The sequence below is a fragment of the Rhinolophus hipposideros genome (genome assembly GCF_964194185.1).
Source record: "Rhinolophus hipposideros genome assembly, chromosome: 13".
Taxonomy (NCBI): domain Eukaryota; kingdom Metazoa; phylum Chordata; class Mammalia; order Chiroptera; family Rhinolophidae; genus Rhinolophus; species Rhinolophus hipposideros.
In genome coordinates, this window is record NC_138059.1 from 67,625,978 (window position 1) to 67,653,715 (window position 27,738).

General features: G+C 37.4%; 1 protein-coding gene across 1 annotated transcript; it reads left to right on the forward strand.

Moving 5' to 3' along the window:
• The first annotated feature begins 620 nt into the window (after positions 1–620).
• PI15 (peptidase inhibitor 15) lies at positions 621–27,738 on the forward strand. The gene is made up of 6 exons (XM_081070667.1): positions 621–755; positions 1,320–1,629; positions 22,014–22,132; positions 23,350–23,482; positions 23,607–23,722; positions 26,783–27,738. The coding sequence occupies exons 2-6, from the start codon at positions 1,357–1,359 to the stop codon at positions 26,916–26,918; spliced, it is 777 nt and encodes a 258-aa protein (XP_080926793.1). The 5' UTR covers positions 621–755; positions 1,320–1,356; the 3' UTR covers positions 26,919–27,738.

Consider the following 27,738-nt stretch of genomic DNA (forward strand, 5'->3'; position numbering starts at 1 on the left):
GGGGAGGAGGGAGAGGGAGAGAGAGAGAGAAATGAGAGAAATAAAGCCACTTAGAGATGGAGTATAAGTACTACAGCATCTATTATCCTAATACCATATGCTATAGTTTGGCTACTCCTGATTTGTCTGGCACCCCTCTCAAATCATATTTGTGGCCGCCCAGCTGAACTAAGTGAGCTCGTCTTTTCATTTAATATCAGCTTGCTCTTTTCAGCTCCCATGTCATTTAGTGTCTTAAAAAAATGTACTGCTTGTTACTCAGTCGTCTGTGTTTTCAAGAACTCACAGTTCTTGTTTTTTTCCCCCCTTTCTTTCTTCTTTTTGTATGGGAACCAGGAACTAGGAACTATTAAATGGGGAAAATTAACCACTCACAGAAAAGGTGGAAGCCCAGAGAAAAAGGGGTTTGTATTTTATGGTTTGTACTTTGTAAGCTGTGGGTGTAACTCAATTTCCTCACCACCCACATAAAAAAGGTTGCCACCCAATCACGGTTTTTTTCTATCCCAAAGCCCTCCCCTTTGATTTTGGCTAGGGGAGACCCTAGGAAAGACTGCCCTTTCTGGACGTTGCTGACTGTGACATATAAAAGCTGTTAGTTGCTCCTGTAGCCAGCAGCATTCAAACCTTGCAGACTTTTGCTCTCTGAGAGTTTGTAATAAGACACACTCCTCTTACAAGAGTTTATACTACCACCTAGCAAAGAACTTTAAATTTGTGGAAGAACAAAATACTCATTTTGGCATTGTGCAGAGGTAAGCTGTTTAGTTCAACACGTTTATTTTGCATGCATTGATTTTAAAGTAGCTCACTTTTTTTTTCTTTTTTAGAAATGAGATTGGATTATTATGACTTTTGTGTATGTGTTCTATCATTTGGTGTCCCTATATGTCTGGGAGACATTATCAGCACATTCTCTGTTGTTACCTGTGATGCAGTTTTCCTCTTCACTCTCAAGAGGAATTGCAGTTCCTAAAAGATTTCCCTCTGAAAACAAATGTGCAATAATGCATTCTGTGGTCCAGGCATTTGGGGCAAGTGATTCACATTCATTTCAGGGTTAGTAGTCAGGCTGTGACTTCTTCTGTAGCTGTAGGAAATTCCTCTTAGGAATCTGCCTTAGGATGCCAAGCAAAATGTAAAGACGCTACTTCAGGTAGTCGTCTAGGTTTGAGAGTTCAGCATGTGTTTGGATTTTCTTTTTAGAGAAAATCAAATCCAACAATGCTCCCACATAGTGACCTGTAAATCCATATTCTCTGGCCCTATTTTTTTCCCTTCCCTTTCATGGACCCTAACTCTACCTTTCTGATTTAAAGCAAAGTGACCTTGGTGGCCTCTCGTCCACCCCTCACAATGCCAGCACTCTCTGCTGTCAGCAGTGCTCTCCTGGTCTCCCTTCTCTGTGAAGCAAGCACTATCGTCTTACTCAATTCCACTGACTCATCCTCGCCAACCAATAATTTCACTGATATTGAAGCAACTCTAACAGCACAGCTAGACTCTGCGGACGTCCCCAAAGCCAGGCGGAAGCGCTACATTTCGCAAAATGACATGATCGCCATTCTTGACTACCATAATCAGGTCCGGGGCAAAGTGTTCCCACCGGCAGCAAACATGGAATATATGGTAAGAGGAACTTGTTTTCTTTAAGTTTAGAGCGAGAACGCTTTATTTAAATTGTCTGTTACAAGAACCTAAAGGGTGTTTGTATAGTAGGAGATATGAGGTGCAGGGGCTTTTTACACATTTGAACTTAGAAAGGTTCTTACATGACTGGTAAACTTAAGCAGTGTTCCATCATACAATTAAAGGGTGCAGGGAGGGAGTCTAAGTACCTTTTGTGAGTCCATAACCATCGATAACTCAGCTCTTATACAAGAAACACAGATAAAGAGTGGGGTATGTTGACTGATTACATTTGGAAGGTCCACATTTAAAAAAAAATTCACATGGAACATTTTCTGTGCTTTGTTTATGTCACAATTGTATCTATCAGGTAAAACATTTCTTGAACATCATTTTTTTCAAATTATAGGTTTCGTGGGGCACGATCTAGTCTCTGGGTCGGTGTCTGCTCCCTCTCTTGGGTAAAGCTCTTTCTGACGCTGGTCTGTTTGTATCCTCCAAGAACATGCTGACTTGCTTCTCCTGGAGATTTAGGGCTTGTCACTCAGATCACAGGGCAGCCAGTACATGCGGACACTGTTCCAACATTCTTCGCTCTCTCTTAAAAATAGGCTCTCTGTGTTTAAATCATGTTACTTAGAGAGTTAAAGAGAAAAAAAAAAGTTGGTGTTGAAAGGATAGATGTCTTTTTCAAGTTTCTTTCTTTGGGGTTTTGAATTCATGCAAGGTTATGGTTTAAATTCCAGTGCCTTCCCAGAGCACAGCGGGGAGACTATTTCAGGCAGGGAGGACCACCAGGATGGGATTTCCAAGGTGGGGCGAGTTGTGGGGGTGCCACTAACAACTTTTCCTAAGTACTGACCTGAAATTGTGGGATTTCTATCAGATTATAAATTCATCTATTTTATTCAAATAAGTTTTTTAAGTTTGACCAAATGCTGATATCAGTGTCCCAGGAAAACTAAATACTTGCCAAACATAGGAGAGGCATAGTCCACAGAAGCATAATTTAGTCTCTATAAAAATGCACTGTGCCAGGACTTTTTAAAGAAAGGAAAAGAAAATGCAATCAGAGGAAAAGAAAAATGGGGTCTGAGGGGCAACGTAGTCACATAATTAACAATTTGAACTCTGGAATCTGAATGTTTGGTTTCACACCCCAGTCCTAGAATCTAAGCTGAGTGAATGCATTACATTATTGCGTTTCATTTTCACCACCTGTAAAATGAGGATAAAGGGATCATCCGCCACATAGAGTTGTCATGAGGAAAGCCTGAGTTGAGTGGTAGAGCAATCAGACCAGAGCCTACAGCGAAATAGATGTTCAATAAACATGAGCTTCGACGGGTTTCTGGAAACTTCTGTGAAAGGTGCCCAGGGAAAACCTAGTCAAGATCTAAAAGCAGAAACAATGACATACATTGAAGAAGGTGTTTCTAGGTGATGCGCTGACATAGAAAGAAGAGGAACAAATACGTTTTCAAAATTACCCAAAATGATGAGAGAAGTGTGTGTGAGATTCTCTGTGAGCTCAGAAAGGTATAATGTCCAGATTGCGGGTTTAGGAACTCCTTCCTGGAGGCGATCGCACCCCTGAGACTAAGGTGAGAATCGAGACAACTGCACCAGCTTTGGAGACAAGCTCATCTGGGCTGCAGTCCTAAGTCCGCTGCTTCCTCTGTGGCCTTGCGTAAGTTCCATAAGGTCTTAAGACTCAGCTCCCTTATCTGTCAAGTGGGAGTGATAACTTGCATAACCGCCAATAGGTATATAATGCGATTCACTGTTTTAATGATATCGAGGGAAGAGGGGTCACCTGGAGGCGTAGGTGGGGTACAACCCAGTAGAAATAGACTGAAAAAAGCCACATTTTTCTAGTTATCTTTCCCCACTGATCAAGAATTAATTCATTCCACATGCCTTTATTTAATTGCATCTATGTGCCAAGGACTTGGCTAATTGTTTCCACAAATGCTCATTGAATAGCTTACATTTCCCCTATGAGGTTAAGACTGGGATCTGCATTTTACAAATGAGATCACTCAGACCCAGAGAGGTTAATCACTAGGCCAAGGCATATGGATCATTATGCATATGGAACAGGATCGATGGGATTAGACTTTTGGCCTGTGTAAATGTAAAGCCCATGCTTATATTGGGAGGATCTTTTCTTTTGCAAGAACTAGCAAATGTCCCATTGTTGGAAACCCCCGGAGATGTCAGAATATCTTGTTTCCTTCTTTAAAACGCCAGTTGAAATCCTATTGTATTCACGTTCTGTTTGTCATTCCCCTCTCATCTGCTTTTTCAAACGTAGGCGCTATTGCATATAATTTATTTTGTAAGAACCAGATACAGTGTGCTAGTTATATAGTAGATGCTTTATAAGTCTGTGTTAACTTCATGAAGGTTAACGAGCAACCGCAGCAGTTAGGACACTAAGCTCTATAAAATAACATATGACTGTCTCAAATTATCATGGAAACACTGCATGCAGTTAGTTCATTGGCACATGTATTCATTCATCTGACATTTATTGAGCATTTACTATAAGTTAGGCGCTTGTCTAAACGCCAACAAAATACACTCTTTGGCCATCTGGGTGTGGAAGCAGACAGTAAACAAGATACATAAATAGATTACACAGTGCTGTAGAAGTTAATAAGGTTCTGAAGAAAAACAAAGCAGGTTGTGGTGAGGTTGTGAAATTTAATAAGTTGGTCTGGGACTTGCTTAGTGAGAGGGTCGTGGAGAGAGGTGAGAGAGTGAGTCAGGCTGGTAAATGAGGAGAGACCATGCCAGGCAGAGGGAAGCACAAAGGGAAGGCCCCGAGGAGGCCAAAATTGATTCAGTTAGAAAAATAGGCTCAATTTAGTGAAATCATAGGGCTCTGAGTAAACGGACCAATTAAAATAATTCATTGGCTCCCTCAGAGAAACGCTGAGAATAATACATAATAGGTAGCTCGTAGGTCAGATGTGACTGTAATCTCTAGGTCAGGTAAAAATTATAGATCTCGATTAAACATGGTTACCTTTATTTTTAACTTGTTCAACATTGATTTGGATTGTGAGCAATTTGAAAATGAGTTCAGTTCCTAACCTCTGCTATGTAACTCAAAACCTTGGGGCATGTCGGTCCCTAGGGCCACCAGCCACGTGTTTAAATTATTCCCATCACTGAGTGATATCACCGTGAAGCCTCATGGAAGATGGTCTTCAGCTCAGGTCTGTTCCTAACAGCACCAGCCTTATTTGCAATCCCTTTCATCCCCAACTTTTCTCTCTGAACTTTTTCTTATGCCATTTCCTCTCTTTCTAATGTTCCCTCATTGATGCCTTCCATTATTTATAATCCTACCCTTCGAGTTTTAATCAGAAAGTTGTGTCCTTTATTTATGTTTTTGACAATCACAACCATAATTTCTCCGTCTTTTGAAGCGCTGTAACCGATTAGGTCTGTCATACAGCTCTCCCCATAATCGAACGTGATTTATAATTATTTGTATATTTCTTGCAAACTTCCCAATTTTAAACTTTCAAGGTGCTAAGTCTATGTTTATTCATCTTTGGATCACTATTTTCTTGGGCAATTTCTTGCCTATAGACAGTGATCTACCATTATTTGATGAATTCAGTTGAAATCCTCTATGAATTGTTATATATTTATAAGTAGCATCAATTTCCATATTACAGTTGGCCCTCCACCACCGCAGGTTCTTCTCCATCTGCAGATTCAACCAATTGCAGATCAAAATTATTTGAAAAAAGAAAAATGTTATGTTGTTGCTGATGTGTGCTATGTTGTCAGACCTATGATGTACACACTTTTTCTTTCTTGTCATTATTTTCTAAACAACACAGTATAACAACTATTTACATAGCACTTACATTGTATGAGGTATTGTAAGTAATCTAGAGATGATTTAAAGTACATGGGAGCATGTGCATAGGTTATACACAAATACTACGTCATTTTATATAATGGACTTGAGCATCTGCGGATTTTAGTATCTGTCTATGGGGGTCTTGGAACAAATTCCCCATGGATAACGAGGGCTGACTACACTATTTACATTTTAATAGAAGTTTTCTCATCATTCATAATCATATTTTATCCCATGCACCCAAAATTAAAAAAAGTTTTATATAAATTCAAAAAAAGTAATAATATAGATAGAGATTAAGATATGCAAGTCACACTTCTTTACTCTTGGCTTCTGTTCTACAATTAGTTTATTGACAAATTTCCAGAGCTCCTTGGACACCAGCTGTTTTTCATTCTTACTAAGGGCAGCTTAAACCATGACTCTAAACCACAAACCACACTAGTTTCTTAGAATAAGAATTATCCCCAAAAGAATGAAATTGTGAGACTCACACATGGAGTAAAATTTGTAGGATAGTTTCTGAATCCAAGTCAATTGAATGAATTGATTAAAAAAATTAAATGAGCAGATGCCATCCAGAGATAACAGACATCTTTGTCTGTAAAGTGTAAACAAAACAGGAAAAAACAAAACAGGAAGAGAAACCCACTGAGCATATAAATCAGTATAACATACGGCTGCACAAGACTGATGTCATCAAAGAGGTCCAGATAAATACCATGGAGAAGTCAAAGAAAGAAGTGATAATCTCTAGTTGGCAAAATCCTGCAAGGCTCCTTGGACGAGAGGCAGTTGAGATAGATAGGAAGGGGCAGAGTTGGCTGTTATGGTAGGTAAAGCAGGGCATGAACAAAATCGCCAGAAGAGAGGAAAAGTTCAAGGTGGTAGCCATGTTTCTGAGGAGGCTGAGAAAAGACAGAGGATCATTTAATACAAAAACATTAGGGAGGCTGTGGAGGCTTTAGAGCAGGGTCAGAGGTGCATTTTAGAAAGATGACCCTGGCGATTGATGGAGTTTAGATTGGTAGTGAAAGCGACAGGCGTGTAGATTGGCAATGTGAGTCAGCAGTGCACTTCCTTTAGGCAGACGTGGGGGCGAGCTAGGCACCGACATCTACACACAGTGACGGGTATGACCCACTGAGTGAGTGCAGTGCGTGAGATGGCGGTCTTCCCAGATGCTGCAGGATGGTTGAAAGGCAGGGGAGGGGCAGCATGACGACACGGATGGATATTAACTGGATGATTTAACATGGAAAAGAAAAGGTGTAATGTAATTTCAAGAAGCCAAAATAGCTATACTAAGAAGACAGCCCATTTCATTTGTTTGGTGACTGAAAATGTTATTGGCAGAGCTAAAGGAATATGGCTTCCTGTGCATTTTTGGAAAAGAGAAAAAGACTAGTTACCAAGTCCCAGCAGGTAGTAACATAACAGGAAGTTATGGTTCGAATGAATGAATGGAGAATAGATTAATTCACCCTTAGAAATAGCCAATAAACTATTTGCCTACAATAACTTATGACTTGGGAAAAATGAAAAATGCTGATCTCGCTTATTTGGGCTTCATGTGGAAAAGAATGTAGATAATGCAAACTACTTCTTTCCTTTATTCAATAGTTGACTAAATGCTTGTGACGTTCATCCTCGTTATTTTTTGAAACAATAAAACCATGTATTGTCTCAAATGGCACATTTTCTCTCACTTGGGAAGGATAACTCAATTTTCTTGTGATAAACATGAGAAATTTGATGTGTCTAACCTAAATCCTCTCAATGAATGCTTTCACAGCCAGTAGAGAGCCTCCCTGGGGAACTGAGAGACTGCTGACAGGAAGGAATTTATCCAGCACACTCGGAACTGCATTCCTGTTCTAGATGGAGAACCTTTTAAGTGTCTTGGCTTTAAGTGGAGACCGGGCACGTTTTGTACAATTTGCTTTCAAGGTGCCGGTTGCTTAGTATTGCTTAGTATTATGTAAGAATGTTCAGCTCTCCATGTGTGGAGCTGGCCGAAGGTGAAGAACATTTTGTTTGTGACTGTTTTGAATACAGGCTCTAAGAAGTGCAAATGTAAAAGCATGAACAGGATGTGGTTCAGAACGTCACTGTTTGACCGTCCAGAGAAAAGCAGTGAATCAATCACACAGAGGCCACAAGTAGGGCGACCTTATCTCCTAATTTTCAAACACTGCTGTTTCGGTGGTAAATGATGTTTGATGTTTGACCTCAGGTGACAGTGCAGAAAAATGATGTTTGACCTCAGACGACAGTGCAGAAAAAGAATTTTATCGTATTGCTGCTGAGTATTGTAGAACATAGCATCATATCTGTTCCACAGAGAATACGTAGTAAATATTTGTGGAACGATTGAATGAAGTCTTTTCACTTCTTCTGGGCATCCATGTAAAGAGCAAGTGGCTATGGCTCTCTGCGGGGCAAGTGCCATTGAAAATTCAATCACTCATTCCACACTATCTATTCATATGCCTGTTACTGTGCTGAGAGGATCAGGTGGGGAGAGGAGAGAAACCCTTCATTAGGAGGCACTGTACACAGACAAGTAAGTGGGCTAAAGCAGAATAAATACATGGTGCTTTGGTATCACATGGGGGTACCTAGCCCAGACGTGGACTTGGGGTAGAGAGGCAGGGAAGGCTTCCAGAAGAAAATGACTTCAAATATTAAATATGGCAAATAAATAGAAGTTATAGGGAGTTAAGGAAAGAGGCACTGTATAGTAGGAGTGAGAGGGTGTTCCAAGAAGATGCATGGTGCATGAAGGCAAGGATAAAACATCAGTGTGCCAGGTGGGCACCGGACTAATCGGGGGGAATCACTTCATAAATTATATGAATGTCTAATTGCTATGCTGTACACCTGAAACAAATATAAAATAATATTGACTGTCAACTGTAACCGAAAATAAATTAAAAGAAAATCAACGTGGCTTGGATGGAGTGTATTAAGGAAAAAGTGATGTTTGATGAGGCTGGGGAAGGCGTGAAAGATGCTTGTTGTGTTTTATTCTAAGATCAAAGGAAATTATTAAAAGTTTTAAGCAGGGAAGGTATATCATTAATTTGCATTTCAGAAAGGTCATTCGGGCTATGGGATGAGGAAGGGATAAGAGAGAGGCGGAAGTCAAGGCAGAGAGCACAGTCCAGAGGCAGGTATTTACTTTGTGAGTCTGGGTGAGAGATAACTAAAGCCTCAATAAAGGTTCAGGCAATAGGAATGTGACAAAGTCGCCTCAGGGGTCAAATCAACAGGAGTAAGTGATTTATATAATGAAGTGGAATGAGGAGTGATAGTAGGAGGCCATGAAGGAGGACACCTTCATTTTTGTTTAGGACAACTGGGTTTCTCTGAGCTGGAGAACACAAAATACAAAGCCACTTTTAGGGAGCCTGTGAGTGGCTGCAGGTTTATCATCCAGGGTACACATCTACAGAGGTTAAAAGAAGTAGCTAGTGTGGGGGAGGGAACATTCTTCGACTACAAAGAACTTCGGATGGGAATATGCTTTGGTAATCCAAAGGGACCCCTTTGCAAAATGGGAGTAGAGTAGTGTCATGGAGACACTATGAATGGATGATTTTATGTCTGGCAATCTACTCAAGAATTTTTGCAAGGAGGTTTTATGTATTTTGTTTGTTTGTTTGTTTTAGAATAAGTGCTGAGGCTTAAATCAACACGAATCCAAATCTGTTTCAGGGGCCTAAATAGAACCAGGCCCATCTATTCCTTCTGACACATTCAGAGTAAGGTTTTTCTGGAAACTAATCAAAAGGCTCCAGAAAAAAAGAAGTCGACTCGTCTGGCTGGCCTGGTGTCCTGAGTTTAGTATGTCTGAAAACCATTTACAAGTCAGTCAGTGGCCATTAAATAAATAGTTCTGAACTTGAGATGTTTCACTGTCCATGAGACTTTCTGCAGAATGGTGAGGGAGGGGGGCAGGGAGGAGGAGAAAGACTAACAGCTTAAAATGGTCAAGAAAACATGTTTGGCACAAAATACATCCTAGAGTGAGGTTTGGAGGGATGGGATTCAAATGTTTCCAGAGCATGTTACCCATAGTGTCTAAAATCAGGTACCAAGCATTTTTTTTTGACACTCACATGAAACAATGCCCAACAAGTTGTGTTTTCAGACTAAACTTTTCATGACTCTTAAAATTTCACACCACATACTCCAAACTGAAACAGTCTAAAAATGTTAAGGGCACATAGTTTTTCCTCCTAACAAGTGCATCAAATTCTTATTTCATTAAATATGGACATTCTGTCGAATCTGCGTCTGCATTCCAGGGAGATCATGTTTTTAGCAGGCAGGAGGTAGGCGGAAAGGCATTCAAATTCTTCTGACCGAGTGGCCAATGGCATGTCACCAGGATATGATGTTTGCATGTGTATCATAGGAGAGTTTAGCAATCAAGAATCGGTTTTTAGATTATTGTAACATTAAAATCGTGAAAAAAAAAATTAACCACACATGAAAATGTCATTCTGGCTGATGACTCCAGCCTTAAATGATAGTTGATGGGCATTGTATTCCTCCGGAGAGGAGGACTAGTGACAGACTCCACCCATCAATGGTCTTCAAATTTAAAGATAAAACATATGTGAAAGAGGGATTTAAGACGTGGAATTAATAAGTTTGAAAACTTCTAAAGTGTCCTCTAATTTTTATCTTCCACTGTCTGATGTTATTTTCCCTGGAAGCAAACTCCTTGTTATCTATACACAATTCTGTTTCTGATTATTTAGTTGCTTTAGGGTTTATCTGCTTTCACTTTATCTGATTGCATGCTTGGTTGAGATTAAAGCTTGATGTGTCTTAAACTTCAGGCTGCCAGATAAAGTGATCAAAAGGCCACCTCAATCCAGTCATCTACAGATGGGAACGGAATAAATGAGCAAAGTACACAGCAATAGTCTCAGAGACATAGAGGAAAGCGCATGGTTGCTAGATGGGGGGGGTTAGAAAGCACAAATTGGCACAGATTGGTAACAACAATATTGCCACAGGGATATGAAATAAAGTTTGGGGAATTCTATCAATAATGTTGTAAAGATTTTATAGGGTATCCGATGGGCACACGTCTTATTAGGGAGACCACGTCATGGACAGTCTAGATGCCTGATCACTGCATTGTACACCTGAAGCTGAAGCTGAATAATATTGAATGTCAACTATAATTATTTATCTATCCATCTATCTATCTATATACGTATATATACATATGTATGTATATAGTCACAGGATGTGGAGTACAGCATAATGAATAGAGTCAGTGGAACTGTAATAACTATATACAATGTCAGAGGGGCAATAGATTGGGGGAGAGGTTATCACTTTGTGAGGGGTATAAATGTCTAACTATTACATTGTTTTGTATACCTGAAACTAGTAATAATAATAAAAAGGCCACCTCCCACTGCTTCCCATTTTAGGTAGCTTTCTGGTTCCCTGACATCATCACCATTCTGGGGCGGCAATCCCCAGTACTACCGTGTTTCCCGGAAAATAAGGCCGGGTCTTATATTAATTTGTGCTTCAAAAGACACATTAGGGCTTATGTTCAGGGGATGTCTTCCTGAAAAATCATGCTAGGGCTTATTTTCCAGTTAGGTCTTATTTTCTGGGAAACATGGTAGTAATATTTGCCATTAAGTATTAAGCTCAGCCTTACTCTGCTAGAGTTGAGCTAAGTGCCCTTCAGTCACTATCTCATTTAACCTTCAACAGTCGAGAAATGGGGACAGTCTCCCTCATTGAGAGACAGGAGACCTGAAGCTTGGAGAGCAGAAGTGTGCCAAGGTCCCAGAGCAAGTTAATCAAAATGGCGAGGATGCAGTTCTATTGAAAACAAAGCTCATGCTTTGAAAGACCCTACAATACATACTGCCCTTCATGTGTTCAACACCTGCTCGGCGGAATTTTCCTGCATGTGCCTCATCTGAGGACGTGACTGAACATCAGAAAGTATTTTCTCTTGTGGAATCAAATCCTGCTCCCTGTAGTCTCTCTTGGTCCCCAGGTAGGAACGTTCTGCCTGAGAAATGTGCCTCAGTTCTCTGAAGACTCTGAGCATATGTCTCAGGCCCTCCACCTCCAGTCACCCAGCTCTTTCTTAGCCTCCAGCCCTTTTTGTGCTAAACGCCTGTACACACCACTTCTAGTAGCCAGGGTACCGGCAACGTGGCCTATCAGGGCAGACGGCACAAAGGTATCTGCTTTCTGAAAATCCTGGCAAAGGTAAGAGCTGTGTTATTGAGGAAACAGAGAAGCAAGGTATTCCCTCACCCCTTAACGCCACACAAACACAAGTGAGTGGTGCTAGTGAGCACATTTTGGGAACCAGAAGCAGTGTGACTTTGATTAAAGAAGGCCTGTCACCTGGATGTCTTCCCTGAAGGTTTCCAACCTGTGCGTGCTGTTCTGACAGGGAGGTTCCTGGAATCGATTGACCTGACCAGTGCACAGTAGTGAAGAGAAATGGCCTCCATTTGTCCTACTTCTGTCTGCATCCTAGAGAGGCCGCAGATTTGGTGGGCACAGATCGTAGTCTCATGAACTAAGTCACACGTAGGTCAAATATGTGTTTGAAATACAGGTTTGATGTGATTATAATGGAAACGGATTATCTTACTTTATAATTTTTTAAATCTTTTTCCTAAGACTTCAGATTTTCAGACAGTTACGTATATAGTTCCTCCACACGTTACTTCTGATACGTCAGTTAACAAAGCCATTTCAAGTTCCTCTGATATCTAAATAAGTGCCACAAACACCATCTGTTTTGTCTATATTCATACATATATTTGATGTAGCCACAAACTACATGTTCCCTTCACGGGAATTATTCTCAGCATGAGTGATGAAGGCTTATTTGTACAACCACATTCAGGGCGGTTTCTCTACCTCTCTCCACTATAATTCTGTCTTCTGTGAATATAGAGAACAAACATCCTCACAGTTTGGCCCCCAGTGTCTGTGACAGTGAGATACTTTCCTGATGAAGTGTGATGTTTATTTTTATCAAACCGTGGATCAATGACAGGTGAGAGCTGAGAGGAAGGACACTGTGTAGGTGCTTCTATGTAAAAATTAATCGACGCTAAGTACCAGTAATGTCCCCTCCTTCCTAAGTCCCTCAGGCAGTGAGGATGTGGCAGGGAGGGCTGAATAGGGGTGAGCGAGGAGTGAGGTGGCCTCAAGTGCTGTGATCAGAATGACACAACACCAAATAAGGCGTTAGATAAGTAGAGTTACCCGGAAGAGCCCAGAACCACTTTGCAGGTCCACACTCAGGCTCCCCAACTCTGCAATTTTGATCCGGTAGGTCCAGGGTTGGGTCAGGCATCTGCCTTCTCAAACGTTCCCCTGGACATCCAGGAGTAATTTCTGAGGTGCAAAGTCTAAAAGGTGCTGTGAGAACTATCTCAGGTCATGGTTCAGGACACAAAACTGAAATGAGGAAAGTATCCTGTGGTCAAGTATCCACTTATTTATCAAGAGACTATATGCTGAAAGAACTAATAGGTTAAACCAAAAGAAGAATTAGTCCAGTGATCATTTCTATACTATCACAAAATTTCACTTGAGTATTCATTCAGCACCTGTGAGCCCTGTGGGTGAGGTACCGATGTACGCAACACGGAGTGACGTGTGTACTTCTCTGATGAAGGACACTTCAGAAGAAGCCAACCTTTAGAAGCAGGTGATTCTTTTGGAGCTTCTTTATGATAATAAGGCGTCACATGCATTACACATGTAAAGTATTATAAAACTATGAATTTCTATAGTGCGGTATAATTTGCAATTATTCATTTATTTTGTGTGTTAGTGCTTTTGTTGCCTGTCTCTTCTCTGAGTTATAAAGCAGCATCTACGTCAGTCTTGCTGACCGTTGAAGTCACAGTGAAGTCCAATAAATATTCATTTACTGGCTGCCTAGATGAATGAATTACCTAGGATACTATTGGTTAATTTGGAAATGTGCATTTCTTGCATTTTCCACCATGGAGGACAAAGCAGTAGTCCCCATGTGATAAGTTTACTGTAAGGAGGTTTGGCGTAAACATAGCTCTTTTTTTTTTTTTAAACAGGGTCCCTCTTTCCTGCCACCATCCATGGATATTAAGAGGGAAGATGATATATCTATGTAAATGTAATGGTGATAATAATACCTTATATCAGACTTTGTAAACCGTAGGCCCATCAACCACTCTAATTAGCAGGTTATGTTTAATTTGCTCTGCATAGATGTGAGCTGTCCAGAACTTTACATTTTAAAACATTATTTGTCAACCTGTAAAAGTTGATACATTCCCCACGTACATCAGGATTTCTAGATAATCCAGACAAGAGGTAAGGTCTAGACATACGGAGCCCACTTCCTCCTTAGCAGCAATTGCTTACAGAGGAGTAGCCTCTTTGAATGGGGGAAATCCACTCATTTCTGAGTCTCTCGCTCTTTTTTCTAGCTTCACATTACTGTCCAGAGACCAAGCAACAGTTGCACTTTGTCATCTTACACCCAATCCTACTTCATTCTCTTTATTACTAGACCATCCTCGCAGTGCAATCCTTTGAGTTTGATTATATTTACATAGCGTTCGGCATTTTCAAAGCATGTGGCTGATGTACAGCTTCACAGTGCAGATTTAGCTGTGCATAGATTTAAAACACTGAAAAATGTCCTTTACTTCCTCTGCACCAATCTGATTTAAAAACTCTTATCCCAAACTCTGAAGTTTTTCTTTTATCCATGCCTTTATTAATTCATATATTAAGGTTTTATATATATGAGGCACTCCCTCAGATAGAAGTCCCTTTCCATAATCCACATAACAAATGACAGTGGCTTGACCAAGATGGTGGCACTAGTGGTAACGATCAGTGGTTATCTTCTGGATATAGAGCATTTTGAAGGTAGCATCAACAAGATTTGCTGACAGAGCAGATAAAGATTATGAAACAGAAACATCAAAGATGAATACAAGATTTATAGCCTGAGCGACTGCAACAGCAGCCTGTAAACATCTTCTCTAAAGGGTCAGATAGTAAATACTACCAGCTGTGTAGGCCTTATGGTTTATGTTGCAATGACTTAAGTCTAAGTTTGTAGTATGAAGAACCATAGGTAATATTCAAACAGGTAGTGGGTCAGATGTAGTGACTCCTGAGCTAACAGATAGGCGATGCCTTTCGCCCATAGGAGAAGACTGCAAGACTAGCTGGTTAGGTGGTGGGGACCGGGGTAGGGTTGTGAATATCTGGAGCTCAATTTTGGACAGTTAAGTAGAGGGTTAAAGTAGGTGGGCGGATAACGTAGTTTGGAATTCAGCTGAGAGGTTTAGAGAGATAATTTGGAGTAATAATACCATTAGCTTATAAGCGTATGATGATAATACATCAGCGTATAATACCATCAGCGTATGTCAGTCCATGAGAATGGATGAGGTTATGTTGGCAGTGAATATAGACAAAAAAGAAAAGAAAAAGAAAGAGAGAGAGAAGTGGGCATGGCCTAAGCCCTTCCAACAGGTAGAGGTTGGAGAGATGAGGAGGGTAAACATGGGGAATCAGCAACCAGAGAAAAACAAGGCAACTGTGACACCAAGGCGTGGGGTGTGTCCAGGAGGAGCCAGGGACAAAAAGCTGCTGGTGGATCAAGGAAATCGGTGATCAGGAAATGACCACAGATGACCACAGCCGTTGGGTATAGTGGCGATGGGGTGGGAACCGGCCCGGGGAGGAGGGGGCTCAAAAAAGAATGGAAGGAGAAAAATTGGAAATTCTCAGTTAAGACAACTCAAGGAATTTCATTGTTATAACAAGGAGAAGAATGGTGCAATAATTGGAAGATGAAAAGGGGGTCAAGGAAGTGCTTTTTTCGTTTTTTTAAAATAAATGTATGCTGTTGGAAATGATTCCCTCTAAAACAGTGCACTTTACACCATCTCTTTCTAGAAATTTATCTTTCTCACCTATAGGAAAGGTGGTACTCGTCTTTTAAATATTTAAGAGACTCTTGGATCCCACTTTGATATTTTGTGAAATAATGTGGTCCCATGTTTTAAGTTATTTTTGTAGCTTGAGGGAATTTGTTTTATCAAGTTCTTTTAACTCTCCACTTCTCTTATAAAGTACAATCAGTTTAATATCATGCAGTTAATCTAATCAATGACAGAAATCGCCCATATGAAGGCCTTTTCTCTTCCTCTGCCCTGGTCTACCACACACATTTGTCTCCAGTCTTCCTCACTCCCGCCCCCTTGTCTGGTCAACACTGAATCTTGTATATTCAGCTCTGAGGTTCCTTTATTGGCATTTCACAGGCATTTCTACCTAATAGGAATAAACCCACCAATTTCAAACAAGAACCGCAATCATGCCCATGATTTAAAGCGGTTTTAAAGTGTTTTAAAAGCTTTTGGCTGCCCTCGGGGGAAATAATTTTGTCATCACTTAATTTCTTTTTAATGGTGCTTTCTCACTTCTGTAAGTCAGCACTTCTTTTTCAATCTAGCCCAGAAAAAGACCAAACAGTCCCAGCTAAATTATTTTTGAAAAAACTCTAAAACTTGTCTATCTGAATTGACTTTATATTTTATCTTAATATACAAGAAATGGCCACAAAAATGTCCAAGAAAATAAATGTCTACAGCACATGCCATACTGTATCCAAAGCCCCTGCTGTCATAAAATCCGTGCCAATAACCAGTTTAGAAATATGTCTCCAAAAATCCAAAGTGTGATATTTTCATTTAACATTGAAGGCAAATATAATGAAATGCATATAAAAAATAAAATAAGTGGCATTCATATGAATAATGAGGTCACCAAAAGTTCAGAATTTTAACTTCTCCTAGTCCTCTAAACTGAAATCATTTGGTACTTTTATAGAATTACAGGCATTTTAATAAGTAAATATACCACAGTTTTATAAGGGTACAGAATACTAAGTCTTTTTCCATATCTAGAAAGAAAATATTGAAAAGTTAAAAAAAAAAAAAAAGAGGAGTCCATGTGCATAATAGATTTTTCAAGAGGTCACTTTTGTTTTTAAAAGTAATATTTCTGGTTCTTCGTCAATTAAGCTTCAATTTATGGATCTTTTGTTCTATTCATAAATCTAGTGAGTTTTGGCAATCACATTTGTTTAACGTCTGTTGCTAATAAATTTAATCAATTAAATTTCTTAAACTGCATTTAGAGTTTTAATATATTTGTTTTTTTAAAAGTATTTCAATTGATTTACTGAAAATAATTTCCGTATATTTAAATGTCTTAAAAGTCTAAGTAATACAGTGCCTCTTAAGTTCTAAATTTTGCAACACTGTTTAAAAAAATTAACAAGGCTTCTTATAAAATTCAATGTAAAATCACAAGTATAAATAATTACTCATTGATATATTTATGCTGAAATTACAAGGCTAACCTGTTGCTTGAATAGGCCACATTCTCTTAACCATCACAAGTCTTAATAATGCCAAATATGGACAGGTTCCTTAGCCAGACATATCTATCCTTTATAATACCTTAAATTGGATTCTTTCAAACACTTCTACACTTAATTCTTATGTTTGGAATTAAAAGATGATACCCACATTAAAAAAAAAAAAAGCAGTCTGTCATTTCAATGTCGGACATATATTTCCAAGTAGTTTTTAGGTGCCTTTCAGTCTGACTTCCTTTCTTATCCAGAAATATTGAGTGGGATTTAAAAGGAAGCTTCAGATGTCAGTGTGCTCCCTGACTCTGTCTGCCAACATATGGAAACGGCAGATACAACGACCTCATCCCCGGCTGGCCCATCTTATTCTCTAATTCCTCTGCCCACTTAGGAAAGTCAACAACCTTCTTCCATGCAGCAAAATTCTTTGACTCGATTTTGTATTTCTTTGACTCAAGTTCTCAAGACCTCTGAATTTGATGAAAATTGCATTCTTTTCACATCCTTCCTATCTCTGACAGCCACAAGTCTTTTAGATATCTAAGTGACAGTTTGAATTCTGGCTATCGCTTGGGGGTTAGTCCAAATATGTGGTTGCCATATTCGAGGTGCTGACTTTATAAGCAGAACAGCTCAGGGTGAACAATTTAGTACAAAGCTAAATCAATCAATTTATGAGATGACCAACTAAATGGCCCTTAACAGCAAAGAATGGAAGAAAACCGTTGGGGGACAAGAGGGCAAACCTGCAAGCATATGCTAGCATGAACACTGTGTTAGGCCATCTTTATTTTGTGATTTGTGTAATTTAATCACAATTAAATTATATGCTCATGTTAGCAGAGCATCTAATTTCTATTAGGTCCTGTAAACATTTCTGCATATATATGCATTAAATTCTTAAATTTTTGCCTCATTTTTAGGAGGCAAGATCAGATTTTAAGCATTTACAACTAACTTATCTGTGAAAGTATCTTATCTGTACAGAGGGAATACAGAATGACGAAGCTGGTTGAATAAGAAGCTAAGTAAGTATAAAGTATTTAGTTTTTCCAACAAAAGATAATAATATGGTGCATATTAACCAGGCATTCCATAGAATGTTAAGTAAAGGCACGTGTGCCCTTCTTTTTTCTGTTGCTGTATTTGTAGGGTATAACATTAAAATAATTTCAAATAAATGCCACGGATACTCAGAGAAATTCGGCAGATGTCCATCAAGTAGTCATACATTTATATATTAACTTAGATGCTTAGCAAATTACATCTTATTCCATAAACTTATATAAGTTGTTAAAATTCTTTTACATGGTTACACTGGCAACATTCATTGCAATTTAGACCTTCTGGAGAGAAAAGAATAGATCATATTGGGCCACTCCCTACAGCCCCCAATTTTTTTGGTTGAAATTTTCTATTGTTATTAACGTTATCATTGTTTGCTTTTTTCAAATCTCAGAGACCTCTCATCATATTAATAAATTTCAATAGCATTGGAGATTAAATGGATAAACAACCTACCCATCTTTTCCGAGGAGTTGTAACCCAGGGAGAAAGACAGAAACAGCAAATGCAGATCTCTGCTTTACCAATAGATGTGATCGATATTTTCCCTAATCAGACCTCCTTACAAAAGCTGGACCTTCCCCTCTCTACAGGTGTGAGTCTTGCTCAGGAACAAAAAAGGCAAGAAAGAGTACAGAATTCTCTGACTTACCCTGCAGTGGGCATCAAAGGGACTGTCGCTCATGTCTTCCACAAAGAGCCACAATGACCCGTGACCCGTTCTCGTCATGTGGGACCTGTCCATCAGGCTCTCCAGCGTCTTCATTCAGGGACACAGAGACAGGCAGGAATCCCTCCCATCATTTCCCTAAAAGTAAACACCACAGAGAGAAAAAGTGGTTATTCCTCCTCCCCCACAACTATCTTCTCCAAGATTTTAATTGTGACACACGTACATCGAACACCTAAAGAAATAGGCATCGGTAGTCCTAACTGCATGGTCTTCCTATCAGAATCCCTCATCATATCTAACAAAGGGTGCTCGTGTAAGATACTTCTCCACATGAACTTTCTGGCTTACTTCTTGACATACATGATATTTAGTTTTTAAATATATGAATGAGTATAAAGATAGGATTATCTATGGTGAATTCCTTCTTAACTTCTTAACTGCCTTGACTATTTGTAATCATTTTGAAAAGAATCTAATTTTACTCTCTGTGGTATGACAATGGCTAGAACTGTGTAAGTTACAGGCCAAGATAACATGGGTCTTCCTGTCTCTGATGCTGGGACTACGCAGGTATATTAAATCATGAGAAGATGAAGAGCAAAGTCACCCTGGAGATGACCTCATCCAATCTTATTTTACAGATGAGTTAACTGGGAGATAAAGAAAATGACCTCAGCAGTACAATTAGGGTCAGAACACAAGCCTTTTTATTTTTAGGTCAATGTTATTGGTGCCATGCTGTACTGATGTCCTGACCAGGACAAGACTCTAAGAAGGTGTTTGTAGCAGTTATTGATCTGAGTGCTCGTTGTATTTCAATATGTAAATAATACTTAGATGTATCTTTTTTTCTCAAGTGATTATAATTAAGAACACTTCAGGGGACATAATTTGTTGATAATATTCAATCTGGAATTCCTTTGTAAATTAATTGTGATGTTTTATATTTGATGAACTGTAACCCATATATCATAAATCCATATTTCATTTAAAAACATCAGAAGAATAAATAACAAATTCACTATCAGCCAAACAAAATGCTTTTAAAACTTACTTTCAGTCCTAAGATTCTATGGCTTTCATTATAAATTTATTTTTTATTATTGATATACTTTACCCAGACTTTTACAAACAAAAGATTGAAGTAATAATTCATAAAGTTTATGCCAAATGATTACTGAGTTATGAATTAAGTATGAAAAAAGTAGTACAAAAATCCCTTTTTCATAATTGTAAAAGAGCATGATATCAATTCAGAGAAAAAAAACACATAAAGAAATAGACACCAGCTCATAAACTATTATAGAATGTGGGTTATCCCTTTTGATAGTGAATTTAACATTATTTAGCTACTAAAATGGTATTTTGTAATATTTTGTCACACTGAATGCAATCCACAAAATGAGCAGATTATATTCTGGATAATTTAGAGTGTGCTTTGCTATAGCTCCTTCAGTAATTTTTCTTTGTATGTGGGCAAAGGAGATATGGCCATTGTCACCAGAGAATGACTCTAGATCCTTTCTAAATAATTCTGATTGTGTATAAACTTTGTGAATGAGTTTATTTTAATGTAATTCTAGATCAATTCATGGAATATGACTTTGTTTTTCTGATTTAAAACAACTTCGGAGTAAGTAACAAATCTCTTTTGAGGTTGGCTGCCACGGCCTCCTAGCATGAAAGTGTCTCTTGACGAGTTCATCTATTATTTTTTTCCTTATTTTATTTCAAAGTCACTGAATTAATTTCCTTTCACTTAAATACATTGTTATACTAAGTACATCTACGTATCCAATCATCCTATGCTTTTGTGTTATGTTCAAGCAGCCCGATGAGTCTGCTTGAAAGCTTGTAACGCATAGTGAACTCATGGTTTTTCACTCTAATGTAGGTGAGTCCTCCATAGCTCCACACAACCTTGTGGAGGAGAAAGTCACCAAAAGAATGATACTAAGATAAGGGAGACTATGACAAGTAGAAAAACAAAGACTAGTAGAAGGACATCTATATGCATTCATATGTGTAGCTCCATGTGAATTTAAGTAATTATAAAACTGTCATTTCCTTCTTCACAGAAGGTCTTACCTTCTAAAATGTACTACCGTCCACTGTGTAATCATAATTTGAACATGTTCTTTTCCAGGTAGGATAATATACAATTACTTAAATAATTTAGGAAATAATGTCATGATATTTAACTATAACTCAATTAAAATCATTTTTTCCAATAGGTAAGTATTTCACTAAATTATATTTTCACCAGGGAGACATTTTAAAAGCACTTTTTTCTATACTTAGGTAAAAGAATTACAAATATTCTTCACTTTGTGTTTTGTATCTTGTATGTTGCTAGAAAATACATTATCATTTTAGAGTTGATTTATTATTGGCAGGTCTTCAAATGCTCAGCTTGTTTTCCCCATGCAGCTTTGGAGATGAGACTATCAATCCATACGGTTAACTAGTATAAATGTAGACTAAATCTAACGCTGCTTCAAATTTTATCCCCCAATTTACCTAATTACAGAAAATTTATTATACATCAGTATAATTTATTATACACATTATATACATTTATTATAAATAGTACTGATTTAAACAACTTTTCAAGAACAATCACTATTTGTCTTACTTAATTCAATCATAATGTACTATATTCTTATAGCAGCCTTATGTAGCCTAATCAAGTTACTGTTTATCACAGTTTGCTTCCAATTCATACCAACTAAAATTTAATTCTCATATTATCATCATTACTACCAAAGATTCAAATGATATATAATATGAAGGTTCTGTGGGATTCATTATACTACAATATCGTTTGACCCTTAAAAGTTGCAGTATAATATTAGACATTATTAATTTTGATAAACTGATTTAAATATCAGTTTTTAAGCTATATTGATAGCATGGTTCCTTCTTGTTGTGAAGATGACCTCTAGGGAAATCAGTTGACTTTGGTGGACTCAAATTTCAGTGGTCAGTACGAGGTGTCCCCAGGTTACATCTAGATGTGGTATGTTTATTAACCTATCTTTTACTAACGGTGATGTCTGGACTTTGGAACTAGATGCTACTATAACAACAATAAGGTTTTTTTGTGGCACAATCATATTGCATTATAGAACTGAATATCAATGGTCTCAATTTGCTTTCTTCTGGTTGAAATAGTCTCAGGAAACAGAATTGAAAAAACATTAAGGGAACAGTAGCACCATTTCTTTCCTCTTATTTTTTGTTTCTTACTAGCAAACCTGGTAAAGCTGAAGGCTTTTTCCCCTTCACAGGTTTGGGATGAAAATCTTGCAAAATCTGCAGAGGCCTGGGCAGCTACTTGCATTTGGGACCATGGACCATCTTACTTACTGAGATTTTTGGGCCAAAATCTATCTGTACGAACTGGAAGGTAGGAAGCCGTTTCACTGATACCATTTTTCCACCCAACTTCATTACCAAGAAGGATTGCCACCAATTTCAAGTAGTATCAGCAACTATTTATTGAGTACTTACATCAGGTCTGGGTGCTTGGCCTATGACTGTTTCAGATGTCTTCGAGGATTATTTAATTGGTTAAAGGAGTCTAATAAGACCAGTTTTCCCTTTCACCTTGGAACACTTTCCCTTAGCCTGTAATCTTCATTAATGCCACAGAATCTCCAAAAGGATCAGGCATATGCTGTATCCTGTATCTTGTCTTTTCCAACACAAAAAAATCCCTTGACTGTGGCACAAACCATTCTTGTGTGTATGCAACTTTCTCACAGTTGCATACACCAATATGTGTGTGTGTGTGTTATACACATTATATATGTGCAAGTATACACAACTATGGGAAAGTTTTTCCCAGTGATAGGATTATTTTCCTACCTCTACGGAATGTCTCATCCAATGTTCCAAGGTCCCATTCTCTTCCATTATAGGAAGGAAAAGCAGGTGTGCTATTATTAAAATTAAAGTGATACAAGTTTAACAAAAAAAACCCCACACAATACTAGGTTCTAGTATTGTAACTACTTTTACGCATCTAACTCTTAATCACGTATAAGGTTCCGATGGAAGACATTTTTTGACACTGATAGAACAAGATGAAGATAATTCCTGAAATATTTGCAGTTGTGTTTTTGAAACAACCTGACATATACTTAAACAACTGTAGGATCACTTGCTCTAGTCCTGGGCATTTTTATGTTCGCCCTACTTGGAGGACTAGAGGTTTCTACTAACATGTTTCCTCGAAAATAAGACCTAGCCGAACCATCAGCTCTAATGCATCTTTTGGAGCAAAAATTAACATAAGACCTGGTCTTATATTATATTATATTCCCAGTATTATATTATATTATTATATTATGTTATTATATTATACCTGGTCTTATATTAAAATTAGACCGGGTCTTATGTTAATTTTTGCTCCAAAAGCCACATTAGAGCTAATGGTCCAGCTAGGTCTTATTTTCAGGAAAACACGGTAGTTGGTGGTAGTAATTGTGAGGGATGGGTATACTCTTGACTCATCAAGAATAATCCGTAAAATAACAATTATCTTACAATTGAACATGAGTCCACTATACATGACCAGTGCTATATTCATTGTTCTTCTCATGGTTTTGTTTTGACATCTAGATATCGCTCTATTCTCCAGTTGGTCAAGCCATGGTATGATGAAGTGAAAGACTATGCTTTTCCATATCCCCAGGACTGCAACCCCAGATGTCCTATGAGATGTTTTGGCCCCATGTGCACACATTACACACAGGTTATTTCAATTGTGCTGTTAATTTTTGATTCATACTTAAAAAAAACAATGCTCTTAACTATTTTGGTGACCATGCATTTCTTAGCTCTGACATCAATAATGGTACACTGGTTTATTTTCACAGATGGTTTGGGCCACCTCCAATCGGATAGGATGTGCAATTCATACTTGCCAAAACATGAATGTGTGGGGAGCTGTATGGCGACGTGCAGTTTATTTGGTATGCAACTATGCCCCAAAGTAAGTACTAGGTGGCATTCTACTTCTAGTAATCTTCAATGCTGTTAAATGTCTTCAGCCTGATAGGTATTTTAATATGAGTAAGACTGAACTACAATGGCCTGTAATCTTGAAATGTTCCATCACTCCCTTCTACCTGAAAAATAATGAGCTGAAAGGTTTCTTTTCACAAGGAAAGGGATTCTGGCCTAAAACTTGAGGCAAAACATTCTCAGTATGGAGCGTCACTAAATTCTCCTCACCATCTTTCTCTTGTCATGGTAATTGTGAATAGACACTGTACTTCCAGGTGTTTGATAGTTATTAAAAAGGCATCAGAAAAGAATCTTCTAGGGGATTTATCAACACCACAATATTCTCATCTCTCAGTACTAGAATGTCGGCTTCCTTTTTTTACTAGGGAAACAAAACAAGCCCTTCTTCCTTCTTTAAGAGTGAAATTTAAAATTATAGTTTATTAATTCCATACATGGTTAAGGAGGCATTCATTATCAGAAGGGAAAATTTACGTGCTATGACTTCTTATAAATTGAGGCTTTGCTATGATTTAAATTTCAGTATTAAAAATTATTCAGTAATTTCATCCTCTGGCACACATAAAAAAAAGTATTGTGAAAATTGATTAAAGATTATAAAATATGGCCATATTTATGAACATTTTTTACAGTATGAGAATAAATAGGCATGTGTTAACATTTGGTAAAATGCCTTCTTGATAACAAGAACTCTTCAGATGATAAAAGGTTGCAGTATTTATTCATGAGTCTGTTTCTATTTGGAGTAAATACCAAAATGTGCAAAGGATTTATGACATTCTTGGTGGCTTCCAAAGTAAGTCCCAAACAAAGATTTTCTCCAGCATTGCCAGTATGGGGAGGGAATGAGAAAATGTTTCACAAACAACTGCATTACTCATTTATATGGTAGTATGCCAGTGTTTTTGCAGAGTTAGAAAAATAGCGATTTCCCGATGGTCTCCCCTTCACAATTATTACAACAGTAAGATTTGGAAAGTAGAATGTGTTTGCATTACGAAAAGCATTAAGCTGCATTTGTTTGACATTTTCAGTTTCACACCTTATATTTTCCCATTAAGCTTTTACCCTTCTTACTGACATAAATAGGTCAAGTAGTACCCATATGGTGAAAGAGATTTTTATTTCATTCATTTAACTTTTCTGCTTTTGGCCAAGGATTAGAATTTTCTAATACCATTGATGAAAGAGTTGATTGTTTTATGAGTCCAAGAAATTAAGATATTGTACTAATATGCTATACTTGTTGTAATAAGATTATTATTTTGAAACCTAGGCAATGAAGAAGTTTTGAAATTCTGACTTATATCTGAATATGATTCTTCCAACACCAGTATGAAGTTATCTCAAGCAGAATTGTTTTTCAAGGGGAAAGGAAGGGAGAATTTAATTACATGGAATAGGACATAAAAATAAGAGTATTAATAAATTTATCAATTTACTGATTTACTCTTGAGTATAGTTATCCTATATTCAATAAAAATCTGTAATTTATGTAAAAGTTTATAATTTTTACATATAATGCAATTGTATTCCTAAGTTTATGTTTCTAAAAATATGTGCTGTATGATGTCAAAAAGTTATATAGAATAAATAGAAAAATGTGAAATTAAAATAGCATAGGCTGGGTCCATATACTTTCATAGCTTTGGGTAAAGTTATAGATGAAAATAAGATTATAAATATAGAATGGGAGAGATTAGGATAAAGGAGTGAGCTACACTCACAAAAGAATGGGTCTTCATGAATGTTTCTGAGTAAGCTGGTGACATTATAAAAATTATGCTTGAGGAAGCTTATTTGGGGACAGGCTGTAGAATAAACCAAACAGACATGAACGGTCTTGGAATCTCATCACATTCTGTAATGTGGTAGTTAATCAGCATGTTTTTCATCTTTATAGGTACATTTTCTTTTATAGATATTTCATAGACTAAAGCCTGAAATTTTAACTGACTGATTTAAGCAGATATTTTCATGTCTTATAGATAACATTTTCTAAGTCACTGCTTGGCATTACTGGGGTCTTAAAAAAGATGAGAACCATCTGTTGCATATTTTAGCCTCTTACCTACTTTTGTCTTATCTTCAACTCTGACTTTTTATTATTGACCCCAAATTTTCTCCTGACCATTTAGTTTCCTTCATATTGTCGGTTAGATTGCCATTTCTTAGTATTGCAGTTACTAATCGCAATACTACTGAAAATACGTTTATTACCTTCTTCATAATTAAAGGAGCCAAATAATAGTAAGTCAACGTGGCTATTTTTAACTATCCCAAATGGTGAATTGGTACATTATGTTGGTCATGGTCATCAATACAGATAAAGAAAAACGTTGAGAACACAGAGGAATTCAGCTGAATGTATTCATTATTAAAAAAATGAGTAGCATTACTTAAGAAAACAGGCTATGGCTTTACATATTGGAAAAGGTTTGGAATCACATTTAATTGCTCCTAGGAGCCATTATTCTCTTAATAACAGAATATATATCATGTTATAAATATTGAAAGTCTAAAATATTTTACAACTTTAGAAATAAATCTTGTGAACATATATGACCTATTTTTTGTGCTTATGACAACTTCCTTCTCACTTAAGCATTTCTAAGCTTAGAAATATATGCACGTGTAAGGCATGAGTCTTTGAGAAGTGAATATGGCCTGACTGTGTACTCTAGAAGGTGGCTACAGGAAGGGGACAGATGGGGTGACTGGAATAAGCATCAAACCTGGTGTCAGATGACTAATTATGTCACCATTCATTGCGGTGCTTCACTTCTTATCTCTAAATTGAGATAATATTAACTCAGAGAGAAAATATTGAAAAAGATACAGAATAAGTTACTGTAGAAATAAGAAACAGATATAACTTTCAGCGCCTTTCAAAAATGACAAACTTTTCAAAAAGATCATTATAGGTCAATGCATATGGTCACGTGATTATAGACAATCAAATTTCTTCAAATGGGCAAGTAACACTAATGCTATCTTTTTCCTTTTCCCCCCTTTTTCTTTCTAGGGGCAACTGGATTGGAGAAGCCCCATATAAAGTAGGGGTACCATGTTCAGCTTGTCCTCCAAGTTACGGGGGATCTTGTACTGACAATCTTTGTTTTCCAGGAGTAACGTCAAACTACCTATACTGGTTTAAATAAGCTTATGTTTGCTTCCAGGAAATAGAATGGTTTCTGGGAATCATAGGTCTATATATATATTGAGTTTTGCACATATTATACATATTTTATAATAATCTTGTTTTCTTTTTATTATTCATTGTATAAATTAGTGTTTGTCTAGTATGTTTGTTTAATCTTTTGAGATAATCAAAATATTCATTTCTATTTTCTTACCTCTAAGCCTAAATTAAAATATTGTATATGTAGTATTGACATAGTTAATGCATCTAATTCCCAAACTTTTTTCCAAAAGAATTGTGTTATGTTTCTAAGGAATGAAAAATTGATTTGACTTGTAATGCATGTGTATATATATAATATACACATTTATGTGTATATGTATATACATACACAAACATATAATCAGTGATGTAACACATACATAATCATGATTCAGTAGTTAACTTGAGGGAAATAAAAAAAAAATTCTATTCCAAAATATACATGAGGGGGTAGGACATCTTCAGCACTCATTTTTATAATACCGCAAAACGATAGTTTGCAAAATAACTCTCAGTGATACCTGGATATAATAATTTAATTAAGCCATCACAAACTTCATTCTGGAGATGTTTTATCTTATTTGGATTCACAAAAGGATATGCTCAAACTTACGTACGTTTCAAATCATGCCTTTTGCTTGATCTCTTCTACTGAATCAGTAATGGTGTGTTGAGTGCTTACTATGTGCAAAGCACGCTGGTCGTTCTGTTCTGATAATGCAAACATAATGAGTTATGGTTTCTGCCTTTAAGAAGCTCACGGAAATATTCAGGAAATAAAGCAGCCTAATGATTTT

Bases quoted from the DNA above. Each gene is read 5' to 3' on its own strand.
- PI15 (XM_081070667.1), top strand. From the start codon at position 1,357: ATGCCAGCACTCTCTGCTGTCAGCAGTGCTCTCCTGGTCTCCCTTCTC. The intron at 1,630-22,013 runs GTAAGAGGAACT...TCCCCTTCACAG, and splicing joins CAGCAAACATGGAATATATG to GTTTGGGATGAAAATCTTGC. The intron at 22,133-23,349 runs GTAGGAAGCCGT...TTTGACATCTAG, and splicing joins CTATCTGTACGAACTGGAAG to ATATCGCTCTATTCTCCAGT.